The sequence below is a fragment of the Rattus norvegicus genome, chromosome 6, assembly GCF_036323735.1.
Source record: "Rattus norvegicus strain BN/NHsdMcwi chromosome 6, GRCr8, whole genome shotgun sequence".
Taxonomy (NCBI): domain Eukaryota; kingdom Metazoa; phylum Chordata; class Mammalia; order Rodentia; family Muridae; genus Rattus; species Rattus norvegicus.
Window position 1 is genome coordinate 14217394 of NC_086024.1, and position 13465 is coordinate 14230858.

The window sequence follows — 13465 nt, forward strand, 5'->3', positions numbered from 1 at the left end:
GACAGTGAAAATTAAAACAAGAGAACTAACATGGTTTGCCGGCTGTCCTGTGCAGCTGAGGCTAAACACCCATACACACGGAGCCACAGAGAAAGAGATGTGATTATAATAGTATATCACATTGATCGCTTTTAAAACACTGGACAGGCGTTGTTTTCACGGAATAAACGCCACAACTCCGCCTGGTAATAAGATCTTATTGATTTTTATATAGCTCTGTATCTAATTTACCAGTATTTCGTTGGACTTTTTTGCATCGATATTTTTCCCATCGATGCTTTTGAATGATCTGGATGTAGTGTTGTTTGTGTCGTTAGTGCTTTGCCTCTTCTTCAAATGTAAGCATTTAGGGTTGAAAAGTCCCCTGGCGGCTGCTTTAGTTCTGTAATTTTCATGTGGTCCTAAAATATCCCTTGACATATCTTCTCTGATCCAAGGATTATTTACAAATGGGGGGAGAGAGAGAGAGAGAGAGAGAGAGAGAGAGAGAGAGAGAGAGAGAGAGAGAGAGAGAGAGGGAGAGAGATCCAAGTTTGGAGGGAGAAAGTCCCAGATATCTTTCTGTTATTGAGCAGCGTGGTCATATATTTTATTACGTATTTTAAATATAAATCGAGGCTTACTTTATAATCCAGGATAGTAGAGTTTGATTTGGTAGTGGTTCTAAGGGCACTTGAAAACACTGTAGACTGAGCTGGTGGGATGGCTCAGTGGTAAGGGTGCTTGCTGTCAGACTGATGGTCAGAATTGGATCCTGGGGACCAACTTCGTGGAAGGGGAGGACTGACCCCCACAGTTGTAAATTATCTCAGGTATTCTGTCCAAGTGACTGGAAGCTTGTGGATATGATGCAGGAACCCTCTCTGTGGGCTTTTGGGCCTCCATCAGAAAAAGATCACATTTGGAAGATGGACATGCTCTGATGAATCTGCCCAGACAACTCACGTAGCTGGGAGACCTGCGAGAGATAGGACAGGAGTGTGGGAACAAAGAATTAATGCCTGAGCTAGAGCCCATATTAAACAGAGAAGACAAGTCTCACTTGAGTCCAGTAAAGGCCTCCTAAAATGGTGGTTCTCAATCTGCGGGGCGGATCCCTCGGGGTCAAATGATCTTTTCACAGGCTCGTGTATCAATATCCTGCATAATCAATATTTGCATTACAATGAATAACAACAGAAAAATTACATTTATGAAGTAGCAACAACATAATTTTGTGGCCGGGAGTCAACACAACCTAAGGAACTGCATTAAAGGATCACAGCATTAGGGGGATGAGAACCACTGTCCCACAACAAGGCTAATGGTATACATTAAACAAAGGCTCAGCAGAGCCAACAGCCAGGGAGCAATGGAAGTAGAGGCCACATCATCTATTTGACTCAATGGACCTGTTTCCTACGTTAGGGATTGCTACCATCTATTGGAATCCAGAAACGTCTCCAGAACAGGATCAAAGAATGGATGAGAAATATCGGTTTGCGCTTTGGCTGTTCTTTGCCAATGGATGGTAGATGCACATCGGAACCCCTGGGTCTCGTGACGAACCGGGACAGTTTAGGTAGTAATGCTCCTCTGAAGGGTCAGAGCCACAGCCTTCATGGCGCTCATTACAGCTCTCATTGGTCCCCTCTGGGACTACTGGTCACCAAAGAAAGAGAATCAACCTTTCTAAAGTGTGGGGCTTATTGCTGCCCAGGTTTGGTGACCAGCACAGGTATGAGCAAAGGTTACCTTGGCAAAGGGTCTTGCTTTTGACTCTGTCTAAGCCCCAGCTCATCCCCTCTGGAAAACGCATAATCCTCCTGTTTATACTGGGCCAGGAAGTCTCAGGTATAGAATATCTGGGAAGAAAGCCAGAGTTCCCCTTCCCTCCAGCCCTTCCAAAAAAGCATGTCAGTGAGCAGCAGATAAGCTTTTAAGTAAAAAAGTTATGCGGACAGAATATCACAAAAACATAGTGTTTAAATCCCCAAGTTTCCTGAGAATCGTTACCCATTTCTCTTACATCCCACGGTTTGGGGGAATTATGCTTCCTTCTAGCCATCTCCTATATTCTTCAGGTAGTAATTGTCCTTTGCCTAGAAGGGAAACTGTCCAACTAACCAATTTCAGATCAAGCAAATAGTAACTTGCTCCTTGCGTTAATGAATAAGGTTGAGAAGAGGAAACGAAGAGACTCGGTTTGGGAAAGGTTTTGAGGATGCCTGTGAAGGCTGGCTTCCTCTTCAGCACTTTGAAGTTAATCAAAGGCTCCTCTGGTCGCCTCCCACCCACATGTGCTCACCTACGGCTCGATTTCATTATGCTATTTCTCTTAGAGCAGGGATAGGAGCCAAGTTCCAAGTCCCTGCCTGATCAGTCACCAGCTGTGTGAACTGGAGTGAACCACTTAAGGTCTCTGAGTGCCAGCATTTTTTGTCCAACAAAAGAGTGAGCCCCCACTGCCACCTACTCACACCGCAGCTCTCAGCCAAGGAGGCTGCTGAAGGCATTGAAAACTTTAGAGACCAGTGCAGAGGTAAATAGCAGCTTTGTGAAAAATGTCATCCCTCCAAGATGACAGCTGTCATCCCATTGTTCAGAACTCAATACTGGGCAGAGAGCCGAAACGTCTGTAATTTGCAGTTTAATATAGAGGGAACATTTAGTTACATTTCAAGAGAAAGCTCATCTGTGATCCACTCCAAAATGCAGGTTAAGTGTCATAAAACTTCATTCCAACCAGGTGACAAAAAAAAAAAAAAAAATCCCCTCATATGTCCTGAGGGCACTAGCCTTTCATTCTCCACATGGGCTTCCCAGCAGCAACACTGCCAAGCGCTATGAAGTTTCCTTCAAGACTCATCTGTGAACTCTCCCTAAGAATGTCCTTTTCATGTGGGTCAGTTATGACTGTTAGACAATGACTCTGAAATGAGGCCCCCAACATTCTTCTCCTAGCACTTTGCCTGCCATTGTCACACAGCAGGCCTGCCCTTCATACAAGTCTCATGTACACACACTGGGATCCTCATCCCATACAAGACACCTCAAGTGCACACTCCACCATCCTAATTACCTTTCTGTTGCTGTGGTAAGACATCATGCTCCTGCAACAGTAGCTGAGAGCTCGGACCTTTTCCCACAAGCACCAGGCAGAGAGAGCCAACTGGGAACGGTTAACGCTTTTGAAACCTCAAAGCTGAGTCCCCAGAGATACACTTCCTCCAACAAGACTACACCTCCTAATCCTTCCCAAACAGTTCTGCCACCTGGGTACAAAGCATTCAAACATGGCCTGTGGGGACCATTCTCAATCAAACCAGCACACGCAAACAATAGGACTTCCAATTCCAGTGCCCACCTGATGGTCTTTGGGATACACTGAGTTTTGTCAAGGTCCCTTTAAGTGTTTGTGTGTTAGTCTTCTGTTGCTGTGAATAGATTCACCCCAAGCCCTCATGATTTACAAAGCTGTCAGCATATATCATATGGTTCCCAGACTCAGAAATCCGGGAATGGCTTAGCTCGGTGGCAGCTCTGCTCTGCCTCAATGGTGAGGCCCCAAATGTCATCATCGGATAGAACCTAACCCCAATTCATCACTTCCACCAAAATATTGCCAACACCAACGAACCCAAACCTTCCAGATTCAACTTGACTTGTCAGATTGGAGTCAAAGATAATTGGCTGGAAATTACTTAAGAACCAATGTATAGATGGGTGTGGTAGCCCATATTCATAACCCCAATGCCCAGGAATCTGATGGGAGAGTTACCATGAGTTTGAGGCCACCCTGGGCTATGTAGTAAGTTCCTAGTTAGCCTGAACTACAGGGTGAAGTCCCATCTCAAAACAAAACAAAAAACAACAAAAAACAACCAACAGAACAATAAACATTCCTTATTTTAATTAAATTAAATTAATTAATTTATTTTTAAGACAGGGTTCCACTGTATAGCCCTGGCTGTCCTGGAACTCACTCTGTAGACCAGGCTGGTCTAGAACTCAGAGAGATACACATACATTTGCCTCCTAAAGGCTGGAACTATGCGCCATCACTGCCTGGTGCAAGCACATCATTTTAAAGAAGGTGAGAGAGAAGGGGTGGGGGTGGGGGTGGATAAGAGCAGCCTGAGGTAACTAAGTGTTGTCAGAAATGGGACTTAAATCTTTTGTTCAGCACCTTGTGACAGCTTGTTCTCATAGGTTGCTAAGAGAGATGGTGAAGGGGTGTGGACACAAAGCATTCATACCTGCAGCCTTTTGCTACCTGCCCTGACCTACTATTGACACCATTTTCTGGCAAACCTGTTCTGATTTTTCTTTGAGATTTATTTTTGTTTTCTGTGTTTGAGTGTTTTCCCCGCATGCACATCTGTGTACCACATGCATGCCTGGGACCCAGAGAAGCCAGAAGAGGGTGTCAGAGTCCTTGGAACTGGAGTTACAGGTGGTTGTGAATTGTCATGTGGACAGGGGGAATCAAACCTGGGTCCTCTAGAAGAGCAGCAAGTGCTTGTAGCTGCTGAAGGATCTCTCCAGTTGCTATTCTGCTTCTTCTAATCACACATTTTCCTTTAAATTAAAAAAAAAAAGGAAGCAATGATGTCCAGTGGTTCTCGTCCGTCCTACCACGGTGACCCTTTAGTACAGTTGGTGACCCCGAACCAGAAAAGTATTTTCATTGCTACTTTGTAACCGTAATTTCGCTACTATTATGAATTATAATGTAAACATCTGACTCTTCCATTGATCTTAGCCCTGTCAAGGGGTTGTTTGACTCCAAAGGGGTCATAACCCACAGGTTGAGAACTGTTCTACATCCTGTTGTGGATGGGAAACTTTGTGTTTTGTGGAAGCTACACGGTTGAAAATATGTTACCGTATTTTCATTTCCCGCTTCATTTCTTCCTTATTTCATGAACACAATTTCCAACTGTGATTGTTCTCACACCAGACCTTTGCTTTAGAGCCGCGTTTTGTATCTGTTTAGATTCTGAGTCAGAATCACCTATAAATTGTGTAGCTGTTACTTTGATCTTTTTTTTCCTCCCGGTTAAACTTGGGTCTGTCTTCCTGATCGCCAACTAAGGATTACTGTGCTTTTACCCCCACGTGCAGTTTTTCTGAAGTCTTTACCAAAAGGTATCCTTTCCCAGCCTTGGCTCCTCCCCCACCTGCCTTTAACTTTGACTGACTACACAGTCATCCTATCCCAGTCTTTGCTCCCTCCCTTTAACTTTGACTGACTACACAGTCATCCTATCCCAGTCTTCGCTCCCTCCCTTTAACTTTGACTGACTACACAGTCATCCTATCCCAGTCTTTGCTCCCTCCCTTTAACTTTGACTGACTACACAGTCATCCTATCCCAGTCTTCGCTCCCTCCCTTTAACTTTGACTGACTACACAGTCATCCTATCCCAGTCTTCGCTCCCTCCCTTTAACTTTGACTGACTACACAGTCATCCTATCCCAGTCTTCGCTCCCTCCCTTTAACTTTGACTACACTCGTGCTCTGCTGTGGAAAGTACACAACTAGAAGAGGATAAAAATACCTTCAGCAATAATATGGAACATGCTCAAAATATACTGTCGACATGAGTATGGCCTGGAACCACAATATTGGGAGAAAAGAATATACAGCATATTTCATTAATTATAATATGCACATATTTTCACCATCTTTGTGTTTCTGAAATCAGAAAGTATTGCATAATACACAGCACCTCATAATTTACTTGGTAGGGCTTTAAAAAGAAATGTCTTTGTGGGACTACAATCATGGTACATGTTTCAGTCAATGGAATTGCAGGCTTTATAGATACGTACTGTTGGAGACGACATAGCCTATTCTCCGGAAAGAATCTCAAGGAGGAAGATAGATTGGAGACTACAAGTGTGTGTAAGAATATAGATAAGGAACTCCGGAGCTGACAGAATTTCTAATGCATGCCCTTTTATATCTTGCACTTCAAATTAAGCTAACCATATTAATAAATATCACATTTTAATAGTAGAATCTAATTTTAAAAGGACAAATGGACGCGAGTTCTTTGGACCCCACTACTTTGCTCAGATTCGTTCAGATTTCCACTCATTCTTAACGAGGGTCAGTCAACACAGGTAGGCTATGCAACATGTATACTGTTCTTCATTCAAAGTCCAGCATGGCAGCTGGTCAGAGACTAACTCCAACTGATCTCATCCCTTCCTCCCTAAAAACCACTGTGGCGGTTTGAATATAGCCGGTGGGAAGTGGCGCTATTTGGCGGTGTGGCCTTGTTGGAGGGGGTGTGTCACCGTGTAGGCTTTAAGGCTCCTCTTCTCAGGCTCCGCCCACTGTGGAAGAGGCCCTCCTCTTGGCTGCCTGCAGATGACAGTCTCCTCTTGGCTGCTTTAGATCAAAATGTAGAACTTTTGGTTCATCCAGCACCATGTCCGCCTGGATGCTGCCATGCTTCCCTCCATGATGATAATGAACTGAACCTCTGAAACCATAAGCCAGACCCGGGTAAGTGTTGTCCTTTATAAAAGTTGCCTTGGTCATGGTGTCTCTTCAGAGCAGTGAACCCTCAGACAGTCTCCTGTAAATGCTAACCAGATCCTTACTCATTACAGTTGAGCTCAACACAACTCTGTCCCATCGCCTTCTTTACTATGAAGTTGCGCCACAAGGCAAGGAACAAGTACATATGTTGTTCTGCTTTGATTAGATTCTGGTTTCCAAAAGAACCCTTCAACAGCATCCAGGGTGAGGGTGTGAGGAGGAAAACAAACTGTAACTGGTGTCAACACACTTGCTAACAAGTCGAGCTGTCACGATTGCTCAAACGCGGTGAGGTGAGCACAGGCAGTGACTAGAAGACTCAGCCAAGTCACTGAAACGTCATTTCTGATTCAAGCCTGTTGGTGGTGTTTGCACAAGCAGATGGCCATTCTCAAAGTCACTCTGAAGGTTATATGCACACATAAGGTCATATTAAAGTGGGGAAAGTTAATCTCAATAATCCTGAGAAGGAAGAATAGCTGATGTCAGGCCTCAAGCAGTAAAAACATTGAATCCAGAGTCGGGGAGGGATTCACAAGGCCAGGGCTTTCCAACGCAACAGAGATGGAACCCAAGTCAATGCTGCTTGGGTGTGAGCGAGAGCAGCCTCCGGGGTAATTTTCATCAATTCCTGTTGGCTTTCATGGTTCACTCTTATTACCTGGCCAGGGCAAACTAAATCAAACTTTAAGGCTCAAGAGTGGCATGAACAACCTCTTTGTTTTATTCAGCTGCAGTATAGACAAAATTTCTAGACTTGGAACAGACCTAATTTCACATAAAGTTACTCTAACTTGGTTGATAACTTAAGGGCTGGGAATGCGATGATTGTCAGGCAATAACCATGATGTCGTAGGTTCAATCCTTAACACTGAAGAGAAAACAAGAGGTTGCCATCTTAACGTGTAACACGCACCAGGTAAGTGGTTCCTGTAGCTAGTTTCAACATTAAAGAATAGGAATTTGTCCCAATCTACAGAAAATGGAGGGGGGTTAGCCTGGCGCTGTTCGTCTGTAACCCAAGATCTGATTACTCCAAGACGAACAAATCCTCGTGTTTACCAGCTTTTGTTGTGTAAACTTCCACCCCCTCAGTAATCCCTGATTGGTTACTAAAGAAGCCTACAGCCGGGAATGGGCAGAAGAGTGGGGGTGGAGTCTCCGAGCTTCCATGAAAGGAAGAGGAGGGGAGGAGAAGGAAGAAGTTGCCACAGGGTAGTTGGATCAAGTGCATGGCCATGAGGGCTGGCCTGTTGGAGCAAAATCGGCCCCCACACGACATGGCAAGTGACATCTCAGGATTACTGACAGGGAAGTAGACAAAATAGCCTAGAGAGTTGATATCTGCCCAGCTCTATAAGTTTTATTATAAATGCAGAGGTTTTTGTGTCTCTTATTTGGGAACTCTGTGGTCCAAGTAGTATATTAACCACAGAGTAATATTAACCACAAGAGTTTTCTTATTTAAATACTAGATTATAATGACTGCTCCTACCTTTGCTTGGTCTTTCATTTCAATTTATACATCGTATTACTTGAAACACTCTTCCATTATTACTGTTTTTAATTGTCCGGTCTCTCCAGAGAAACAGCCGATATGATTGACACCTTGATAAGCTATATAGACAGGCAGGCAGATAGGCAGACAGGGCATTTATCACAGGAATTGGTTCATGCAATTATGGAGGCTGCCCTGCAATAGTCCATCTACAACCCAGACAACCGGGGAAGCTGGAAACATGCCTCACTCTAAATACAAAGGCCCCAGAATTCCTGAGAAGCTGGAGAGCAAAAGGATGGAAGTCCCAGAATTCCAAGGGCAGAGACTCTGGAGTATAGCATCTGAGGGCAGCATAAAGGGTCTGTTCCAGTTCCAGAGCACAGAGTATTCCCTTTCCTTTACCCTTTTGTTCTATTCAGTGCCTCTAAACAACTGGGCAGCACTCACTCACATCACGTGGAGATCTTCCTTCATCTAGTAAGTTCAAAGTCAGTGTCCTTGGGAAACAGTCTGACCAGCACACAGAAATAAAGCCACTCTGTCTAGTGATGTCTGTCAATTCAGTCAAGCTGATATCTAAAACCAATCACCACTCTAAGTGATTGACAAAAATTGTTTGTTTACATTTTGTACAGTATGTTTTAAAAGAGGCCCTGTTTTCTGTGTGTCAGGAGCTTCAGCTATGGAATGAACTACAACCCAGAATTGAAGGGCACACTTGGGATCCAGATCTTGAGGCTGGAAGACACAAGTTTCTGACCTGGATCTTGGCATGGAGATCTTGAGACACAGTGGCCATGAAAAGTTTAGGCCCAGGCAAGGTAGTACATTCCTTTAATCCCAGGAGACTGAGGCAAGGAGATCTCTGAGTTCCAAGTCAGCCTGGAACACAGCAAGTCCCAGATCCAGGAGTGATGGTACACACCTTAATCTGGGCCACACCTTCTTCTGGAGGCCTACCTAGGGACATTGGAAGAAGGAAAACTCACTCTTTGACTGCTTGCTTACTTGCCAGCACATCTATTGGAATCTACTTCTACAGAAAACCAGCTCAAACAACTAGCCTCATGGCACTGAAAAACTATTAGATTCTTGGACTTCCCATTCACAGCTGCCCTTTGATGGGTTAGTTGGACTACAGAATGTAAGTCAACAGAATAAATTCCCTTAATATATAGAGACATTCCAAAAGTTCTCTGACTCTGCTGAATGCTGGCTAATAGTTATTTTTGTGTGTATGTGTGGGTGGACATGTGTATAGGTCAGAGGACAACTTAAAGACTCCCCACCATGTGGAGTCTGGAGTTTAGACTTAGTGGCGGGCACCTTTACTCACTGAGCTGTCTTGGCAGCCCATCCATGGGTTCTGATCTGTGAAATTATTATCTGAGAAGGAATCTTATGTAGCCCAGGCTGGCCTCCAATTCACTATGTAGATAAAGATGTACCTCTATGTCCCAAACTGGGATTATAGGCTATGTTCTGCTTGATAGATGAAATTCTAATCTAGACTAAGAGTCTTGTTTCTCTAGTTTAAAACCTTATTTTTATGTTGTTTCTGTGAGCTCAGTGGGGCTGATAAAAATTATAGCGAGCAAAGAGACAAGTAATTTTTAATTTCCTCTGGGAACTGATTTTGAGATGTAAATGGAAAGAATTTCTAGAGAATGATTTATAGTTTTTAAAATCAGGATGATTGGGGGAGGGGGGAAAGGCGGGATTCAGGTTATCACAATGGGTTTAAGATTCCACCTCTCCCAAACTCAGAGAGCAGTATGGGAGTTTTCTGTGGTTTGGGGTACAGAATTTGCTTTTCTATTCACTATAAACTATGAAACAGTTTAGGCATTTGATGTGACCAAAGCAGACAATACAAAACGAAACGAAACGAAAGGAAAACGAAAAGGAAAACCTGCCTCCTTGTGGACAAGAGTTATTTAAGCCTAATTTAATTAAAACGCAGAGGCTATTTTTGTGTCAGAGGACAACTTTGTGGAGTTGGTTCTCTCTTTACACGGGCTCCAGGGGTCCAACCTGGTTTATCACCTTACTTGACAAGTATGAGTGCTTTATGTCACCGGCTCTGAACGAGAAAAACAGGGACGCTGAATGTGAAGGAAAACGTGCCTAGTTTACCAGGATTGTGGTTACCGCACTTGTCACGAATCTGAATATGAAATAGGGCAGGGTTTCTCATTCTCTGGGAAAGACCTGCATTTTCCTCAAGTTACTACTTCCTCAAGTGGCTACTATTTTCATTGTCTTGGGCATCTTAACAGGTAGTGTTGGTTGGAAATGGGACCCAGGGAAATCGGTCCAAAGGCAAAATGAAATTTGCACAAATCTTCTAGGAAGTATCTAAGAGGCCTCGGCTTCTAAATGGATCTACTTGGCAGTTTATCAAACTGTCTGAGACCGGAGGAAAATGCTGATGACTCTCTAGCTAATGTCTTCCCTTAAGTAAGGTTCCCCTGGTATGAATAAGGCGTTAAAATTCAGACACTTTCATAGCGTGGTGGGGTGGAGGGAGGAAAGAAAAAGAAAAAAGATGAGCTGGGCTTTGTGGGCTAAACAAACGGATGTAGCAGGGGCAACGCGGCGAACTCAGACTGAGCTGGGCTACAGAGTAAACCTGTCTCAAAAAACAAAACAAACAGAAAACAACCCAAGACACAAAATGAAAGAATGGCTGAAAAGGGTGTAACGTGGTTCAAGAGAGGTCGGTCAGAAAAATGGAAATATAGAGGCGGGCGCATATTTGCCAAATTTTGCCCCTCCCCTAGGGTAAGGGCGTACCCAAATTCCCAGTGGACTCGAGTTGCAGTCTGGCTCCTCGCCCGCCCCTGTCCCCGCCCACGACACGCCCACGGCTTGCCGGGGCTCACGCCTCGCCCTGGCCCTTTCCCCGCCCCTCCCCACCCCGCTCCGGTAGTCCGACTCTAGTAAAGTAAGGCGGGACTTCCGGTGTTTGAAAAACTTCCGGCGGGAACCGGAAGGTTCCTCATCAGAACTCCAGTCTATAGATTCGCCAACCCGGAAGGTGAGCTTTGTGTTTGCTCTAGCTGCAAAGCTTCGGGCCAGCGGTTTTCGCGTCTCGGCCCCGGTATTTATGAGTGCTCTTTTGGGAAAGAACAATTTTTAAGATGAAGTTTCGCTATCTTTTAGTATCAGCGTTCTATCCCACAGTCTATACCTGGACAATCTCATAACTGTCACGTAGCTCGTCCTTTGATTGAACCAGCTGTTAGTGCATGATAGCGGTGAGAAAGCCAGGGGAACTTTGTTTGTTTGTTTGTTTGTTTGTTTTGTTTTTAAACACCAAAGAGTCGGAGCTGAGGGAGCATCACTGTCAGTCGTGGCGCGCGGAATCACGCGCCTTCAGAAGTGCCCTGGGCACAGAGGCGCTCAAGCAGCGGAGGAAAATGATGAATGAGAACTCTAAGCAACTTTCCCCAACCTACCCACATGGCAGCTTGCCGTTAATATATGCGCAGTGAGAAACAGGGATACTCTTGGTACTTGTGTCTCTTACTTCTAGGACCTTGCCTTATATCTCTACCGTTTGAGTAAACCATTCCATCCCATTGAATCTCAGGAACCTAGCGAAGGCTAGCTGCTGCTCTCCTGCTAGATGATTTGTTGTTCTTTATTTTGTGTTGTTTATCTCTTTAGGGTCTGCTGACATTTGAAGCACCTTTATAATCCTCCCCCTCCCCAGAATCCTTTAGATGCCTCTTGAGTTGTCTTGATTTTTCTCCCAGAACAGTGATTCTCAACTGTGGGTTGAACAGTCCTTTCACTGGGGTCGGATATCAGATATCCTGCATATTAGACATTTACCATTTATAACGGTAGCAAAATTACAGTTATGGAAGCAGCAGCGAATATATGGTTGGGGTCATCAAAATGTGAGGAATTGTTTTTATTAAAGAGACTCAGTATTAGGAAGGTTGAGAACTACTGCCCTAGAAGTTTAAATGCTGTTTCCCCTTTTTTAAATATTGGCCTGTGTGTGTGTGTGTGTGCGTGCGTGCGTGCGTGTGTGTGTGTGTGTGTGTGTGTGTGTGTGTGTGAGAGAGAGAGAGAAAGAGAGAGAATGTTCTTTTCCTAGTTTCACTTTTTCTAGTTTATAGTACCTGCTCAGTGACACCATAGCAACTTCTATAAACTATTGATTGTTTATTTTTTGAGTTTTCTGTTTAATGATTATGGCCTTAAGTTGACTGAGATACCTCAAATTGTACAAAGCCAAATCTTGGATGGAGGTAGTCTGTGTGTTGTAGATTGGGATGGGTAGAGTGGCTGTAAGGTGAGCCCAGGAAGGTTGTTTGTTTGGGGGCTTGGCTACTTTAGATTTTACCCCCCACTGTTTTGTTTGTTTTGTTTTTCTTTGAGGCAGGGCCTCAGGTAGCACAAGCCTCTTGTGCACTGGGATTAAAGATGTGTGCCACTGAATTGTTTGTTTTTGAGACAAGGACTGTTTGGTAAACCAGGGTTGCCTTGAAGTGACTGTGTAGCTGAGAAAAACCTTAAATTCTTGATCCTTTTTCCTCCACCTCCCAAATGCTGCCATGCCACTTCCGGTTTATACATTGCTAGGGATCAAACTCAGTATTTCACGCATGCCAAGCAAGCATTCTCCCAGCTGACCTAAAGCTCTGCTCCTGTCTGGGGTCTTTGGGGTTGTAGCATTCGGTTTGATTGGGTTCTATGTGTACAGTTGTATTCATTGTCTTCTAATCTCCTGACTCTGTCCTGGGAAATAAACTTCTAGATGTTTTTGTGGGTTAGGTGCCTAGTAACATGTGGGCTAGGGCACCTAGAAAGATCCTTTTGTGACAGAGTATACCTAACTCCAGATCCCTCAAACTTAGTCCTAAAGATTTTGGTACTCACTTTTGTTGTCCACCTGTCCTTCCTTTTCATTCATTTTGTTCATCTGTCTGTCCTTTTTCCTCCCTTCCTCACTTAAAAAAGATGAAGGAGACTGACGGATAAATTGACTTGGTTCTCAAGTGCCCTAGTTACTGGCTTGGGACTTTAGTTTTTACCCAATAACATGTGTGAATTTTTTCACTGAGTTTTGAGTCATGCATAGGGACAACTGCATGCTCTCCTCTTGTTCAGTGCTCTGAAGACAACGCACCTTTACTTTCTGTAGCACTTCTTTTTCCAGAGTTGAGGATCAAACCCAGGGCCTTTAGCTCTACCACTGAGCTAAATACCCAAGTTTAAATCTTACTTAGAACATGGGTTTGCTCTGGAGGAAGGCCTGGGGGGTTAAATCACTTGCTTTCCTTCAGAGGAACAGCTAGTTGTCTCTCTTCCATTTACAGAGTGAAGGCAAGTTCTTCCCTGACCTGGTTTGAATTGGGACTGCTTCAGAAACTAACTTCTTATTTATTTACTTATTTATCTATACATGGGAT

The 13465-nt window shown here is 44.1% G+C and overlaps 1 protein-coding gene and 1 long non-coding RNA gene across 7 annotated transcripts in view; one reads left to right on the forward strand and one right to left on the reverse strand.

The window, feature by feature from the left end:
- Positions 1–564: 564 nt before the first annotated feature.
- On the reverse strand, positions 565–8449 carry LOC102551445 (uncharacterized). Of its 2 annotated transcripts, XR_005505649.2 has the most exons (4): positions 8031–8449; positions 4474–4560; positions 1043–1140; positions 565–958 (listed from the first exon to the last, which is right to left on the reverse strand). It is a non-coding gene; the product is annotated as an uncharacterized LOC102551445 (long non-coding RNA). The 2 variants fall into 2 exon arrangements; XR_592874.4 differs by lacking the exons at positions 4474–4560; positions 8031–8449 and adding an exon at positions 2656–3125.
- Positions 8450–9157: 708 nt separating this feature from the next.
- Positions 9158–13465, forward strand: part of Srbd1 (S1 RNA binding domain 1) — a 190944-nt gene continuing 186636 nt past the window's right edge. The window contains exon 1 of one of the 5 annotated variants that reach the window (XM_039113056.2): positions 9158–9180. Coding sequence is in view for 3 of the 5 variants with exons in the window: in XM_006239708.4 (XP_006239770.1) it covers positions 11288–11296 (9 nt within the window). In the remaining 2 variants the exon portion in view is untranslated. Of the gene's footprint in view, positions 9181–11039; positions 11297–13465 lie in introns of those variants that run through there. The other 4 variants (NM_001399769.1, XM_006239708.4, XM_039113059.2 and 1 more) reach the window with 4 other exon arrangements.